At 41.7% G+C, this 5616-nt stretch overlaps 1 protein-coding gene across 1 annotated transcript; it reads right to left on the bottom strand.

The window, feature by feature from the left end:
* Positions 1-373: 373 nt before the first annotated feature.
* On the bottom strand, positions 374-5037 carry LOC132210654 (probable G-protein coupled receptor 139). The gene is made up of 2 exons (XM_059651764.1): positions 4938-5037; positions 374-1266 (listed from the first exon to the last, which is right to left on the bottom strand). The coding sequence occupies exons 1-2, from the start codon at positions 5020-5022 to the stop codon at positions 374-376; spliced, it is 978 nt and encodes a 325-aa protein (XP_059507747.1). The 5' UTR covers positions 5023-5037.
* Between the last annotated feature and the right edge of the window lie 579 nt (positions 5038-5616).

Genomic DNA, 5616 nt, shown 5'->3' with positions numbered 1-5616 from the left:
TCCACCTTCCTCCCACAGGCCAAAGGTGTGCGGACAAGGTAGGTTGGCCATGCTCAATTGCCTGTAATGTTCAGGGTTGTGTGGGTATAGGAGGATGGGTCTGGGATGGATGCTCCAAGGGGAAGCGTGGACTTCTTGGGCTAAAGGGCCTGTTTCCACCATGTAGGGAATCCAATCTGTTCAACTGATACTGACTTTCTTTAGGTCCTAATCTCACTCACTTCCCTAACTGGTGCTGACTGCCTCTGGATCTTCTTGTCACTTGCTGCCTAACACCATTGTCTATTCCCTGCTTGCAACAACTTGTATTAAATATTCTTTCCAGAAGGTCAACATGAATTCTGATAATGACAAAATGGCATAAAAGTAGTGCTCATAGTTTGATAGCTCTGCGAATCAAACTGAAAGGATATTTGACAACTGTTTTTAACTGCTCTCGGAACTGACTCTGGGTCACTGTGTAGATGCAAGTGTTTGTGCAGGTACTGAGGAGCTGGAGCAGGTATCCAATGGTACCCATAGTGGGTGAAGGTGGAGATGAACCATACACAAATGCAATTCGCTGATGGATGAAACATGTAACATTGGTCATCCATAACAGGATAAAACTGCCTGAGATAGAAAAGAGTAAAATGATGGACTTTCTGCGCCTTTCCATCTCTGGGTCACCAGGACCCTCCCTCTCAGTTTCCATCCAGAGTCTCCTTCGGGCTTTACTGGCCATGAAGATGTGTCTGACTGTCAGGATGTTAAACAGAACGATCAGAAGAAATGGGACTAACGGAGTTAAAAAGCGATGGAGAAGTACATACACAGTCCAGAAGATTGAAGTGTAATAATCTGCTTTTTTGATGCAAAACCACTCCAGGTTATTGAAGGTGTATTTAGCTCTGTATTTGAAGAACCAGGGAATGCTTTCCAAACAGCCCAACACACTCACTGTTGCAACAACCACGAGTGCTGTTTTCTCAGTGCAGTATTTTGTTCTTAGCTTCTTACAACAAAGAGCCACGAATCGATCAAAGGTAAAAGCAACTGTCAGCCATACTGAACACACTGTGGTGGCAAACATCAGTACTTCTATCAAACTACATACAAAAGTAATATCCAGGAAAGAAATTGGAAAGTAAATGGTAAACCATCTCAACATTACATCGGTGAAGACAACCAGAAGATCTGCCGCAGCCATCGCCACCAAGTAGCGATTGACACATTTGGAGAGTCCACAGGTTCTGCGAGATAGGATTATGATTGCCATCAAGTTAACTGTTAAACAAAAGGTGAAATTTACTGCAAATATAATGTGTCTGTGTCAGAACATAAAGTGCAAAATTTGCACAAATGTTATCCGAAAATTCCCATTTATTGCACATGCTTTCTTGGTCGGAAAAATGAAAGTGCTTGTCGCTAATTTAAAAAAAACATACCAGTCTTTTGAAATTGCACATTGCAGTATTTCAGTCATCAAACAGAAGATCAGAATGTCTGTCTGGCCCAATTTAATTCCATTATCAGGAAATACCACATTTTGTCCTGGGGTACGTTTTGCTGGCCAAAGAATTATTTCTGGTATGTGGATGCGAGTTGCAATTTGGGACCTTGTATGAGTTCCGAGGATAACAGATCCAGAGATTGGAGATTCCAATGGAAATTCCTGTATGCCTGGAAAATTCTGAAAGGCCTACTTTATCTTGGAGAGTTTAGGTGGTCCTGCTGCAGTTAAGTAAATAGTAACTCAAGAAAATTAGACTATTGAGAATCGAATCTGATTCCTGCGCAAACTAAACTTCTGAATTCACAAATTACAACAAACAAAAAACTGTTCCATCTCCAAATGCACGCACATGTGCACACACAATCTCCCACGAACCCCAGAGAAAGCTGTGACCCTGAGTCTACCTGTACTCTCAACTCAAGGATCCAGCACACCTACTACTTCAAGACACAGCTCCTATAGCCTCCGAGTCCAGATTCCCACCCTCACCCTGCTCCCTTCTCCGATATCTCCCATACTTTCCCCAGAAGTGCATTCGGACCTCAATCCCAATATTCTCCCCACATACTTGAGACTTAACAAAGTCTGATCACTAGAGCCTACAAGCTCTTGATCCAGACCAACACCATGTCACCAGTTGCATGGGGTCCAGGGTGTACTCGTGAGATGGACAGAGAACTGGCCAGGCAACAGGAGACAGAGAGTTGTAGTGGAAGGGAGTTTCTCAAAATGGAGAACTGTGACCAGTGGTGTTCCACAGGGATCTGTGTTGGGACCACTGTTGTTTGTGATACATGTAAATGATCTGGAGGAAGGTAGAGATGGTCTGATTAGCAAGTTTGCAGATAACACTAAGCTTGGTGGAGAAGCAAATCGTGAAGAGGGCTGTCGGAGAATGCAGCAGAATATAGATAGATTGGATAATTGGGTGGAGAAATGGCAGATGGAGTTCAATCCAGGCAAATGCGAGGTGATGCATTTTGGAAGGTCCGAGTCAAGGGTGAACTGTATGGCAAATGAAAAAGCCCTGGGGAAAATTGATGCACAGAGAGATCTGGGTGTTCAGGCCCATTGTACCCTGAGGGTGGCAATGCAGGTCAACAGAGTGGTCAAGAAGGCCAACGGCACGCTTTCATTCATCAGACAGTGTATTGGGTACAAGAGTTGGCAGGTCATGTGACAGTTGTATAGGACTTTGGTTCAACCACATTTGGAAAACTGCATACAGTTCTGGTCGCCACATTATCGAAAGGATGTGGATGCATTGGAGAGGGTGCAGAGGAGGTTCACCAGAATGTTGCCTGGTATGGAGGGCACAAGCTATCAAGTATGCCAGACCAGATAATGATGGCAGTTTCCAGCCCGAAACAGCATTTGTGAACCAGTTGGGTATTTCTTAAAATTGACAATGGATTTGTGATCATTAGATTCTTGATTCCAGATTTTTGAAAATTGAATTCAAATTCTACCAGCTGCTATGGCAGGATTCGAGCCTAACTCCCCAGGATATGGGTCTCTGGATTAACAATCTAGCAATAATAGCACGAGCACATCGCCTCCTGTTATTTTGTGCTGTAATATTCTATACATGGTAACAAACTCCTTGCATCAGTGTTTTTACCTTTACCCAACTCAAAGCTGACAAACACAAGTTGCTTTTTTTGAGTTTTCCTTCAGAACATCCAAGCATAATCTGAAGGAATATCTATGCAAATGATGACGAATCCTCAGTTTGAAGCCTCTGGCCTCTCTTTTTTTTAATTTGGCAATGATATCTTTCAGTATTTCAATTTGTCCTAATTTGGATTGCTCAACAGCAATGGATAATTTCCTTCTGGATCCTTTAAATATTTGCAATTATTCATGACAATTTCAACACCATTTTTGATTGTGTGATAAGGTCACAGCATGGATTGTAGTTTCTCGAACTAATATCACAATCTATTGACTAAGGGTGGAACATACTTAACCTATCTTTTGGTCTGAGAGTCAGTTGGCTGGATGGCTTTTTTTCAATACTGTGTAATGCAAAGTGTACCCACCAGTCCTCTGGTGATAACGATGTATTTAAGGAAGATGAGGAACATTTAGCCATTTACACACCAGTCACCATCATGTTCCTCTAACAAACCCGGATCCATTTTGAACTGATCCTGATGATTAATAAACTTTAAGTGAACCAGCATATCTGACGTTGTAATGGGAACTGTAGATGCTGGAGAATCCAAGATAACAAAGCGTGAAGCTGGATGAACACAGCAGACCAAGCAGCATCTCAGGAGCTCCTGAGATGCTGCTTGGCTTGCTGTGTTCATCCAGCTTCACACTTTGTTATCTGACATCAGTTCTTGGTCAGTGTTTTTCATTTGTTGCAAATTAGTAAACCTTCGTCACTTCTTCACCCGATTTTGCTATAACCAAGACAAGGGAACCAAGGGCCTTCATAACAGCCACCTCAATTTTCTTCCAATTCCTCAAGATATATTTCATGTTTATGTTCTTACTTTCCAGAGTGATTTTAAGATTCTACAATTTGCTTCCAAGTAGTTGATTCTATATTTTCTTCCTGAGACCACTTGAATTGAAATAATTCACACAGAACATTGGTCTCAATCCGAATTACAATCAGTCCGAGACCTGCCCCAGCCTTTTGTTTCAGGCTGGGGCAGGTCTCGAACTGATTGTAATTCGGATTGAGACCAATCAGTTCGAGACCTGCCCCAGCCTGAAACAAAATCAATCATACAGCAGAGATAGTAGAAACTGCCAATGCTGGAGAATGAGAGATAACAAGGTGTACAGCTGGATGAACTCAGCAGGCCAAGCAGCATCAGAGGAGCAGGAAAGCTGACGATTCAGGTCTGCACCCTTCTTCAGAAAAATTTTCCAGACCCGAAAGTCAGCTTTCCTGCTCCTCTGATGCTGCTTGGTCTGCTGTGTTCATCCAGCTCTATACCTTGTTGTCATCAATCATACAGCAGTACATTCACCTTTCTCTGTGCTCACACAACCATTGATGCTTCACTGTCATCAATGTCCGAATAACCCGTAAATAGTTTTGTCAAACAATTTTAAATCATTTTCAGTTATTTAAAGCAGGGTTGTACACAGGCAATTATTGTTTCAATAATCATATTTTGGAAGAAGCACAATGTTAAATCAGTTAAAACAAAATATTCTGCTTATATAGACTTGAATATCTCACGATGGTCAGTAGTTAACTTACCAATTTACCATTGTAAAATTCAGCATAATTTTGGCTTGTGATAGATTTTGTGCTCAAAACAGAAACAAGTAATTTTGCAAGAAAACATGACAATATGCAGTCTTATATTCTGACTGAGATTTGAGCACAATTTGCGGCTGAATTTCACATTAAAGCTAAGTCAAAGTAGAAACATTGGGCTCATTGCACAATGCCAAACAGGTATTAGTAACTTACTGGGCACTCCAATTGCCCCAAGTACAGGGCAGTAAATGAATTCAACATCAGCGAGTGTTGGAAACAGATTGAACGGATACTTCATACTCAGAGGAAAGCAGTTACAGCTGATCCAAAAGCAATCCAAGCTTATCTGGAACTATCATCATCATTTATACAGACAAAACAGATCCTCCAGGGGTAAAAATTGGGTGGATGATCAAGGGTATTAGTTCCAGTTCTTTAAACAAACATATCTGAAAGAGACATGTAGTATCAGAATAAATATTAATACTGAAATACAAGAGTTAAATGATGGAGAGAAACAAACAAACACACTTCAGGGTTCGGCACACTGAGGCCATGAGTAGCAGAGTTGTGGTGTAAAAGATAGTGATTTTTTTTGCTTGGTCGAACCTTTACAACCCCAACAGCATCTCATATCACATAGGTCATTCATTTCTTATTGTCATTATCACCACTACCAAAATGAATGATGAGCCAGTGAAGAGTAAGTGAACAATTGAACTCACTCAAAGAAGAGGCAGTGGCAGAAAAAAAGTGAAGATTTTCCATGAACCAGAAAACAGGGTAACTGACAGATGGGCAGGTCAAGGAGGTGGGATGAGGTTAGTAGGTAGCTGGGGGTGCGGCTTGGGGTGGGAGGAAGGGATGGGTGAGAGGAAGAACCGGTTAGGGA

Source organism: Stegostoma tigrinum, chromosome 16 (assembly GCF_030684315.1).
Source record: "Stegostoma tigrinum isolate sSteTig4 chromosome 16, sSteTig4.hap1, whole genome shotgun sequence".
In the NCBI taxonomy this organism is placed as follows: domain Eukaryota; kingdom Metazoa; phylum Chordata; class Chondrichthyes; order Orectolobiformes; family Stegostomatidae; genus Stegostoma; species Stegostoma tigrinum.
The sequence above is the reverse complement of the archived record's forward strand: the minus strand, read 5'-3'. Positions and strand labels throughout refer to the sequence as shown.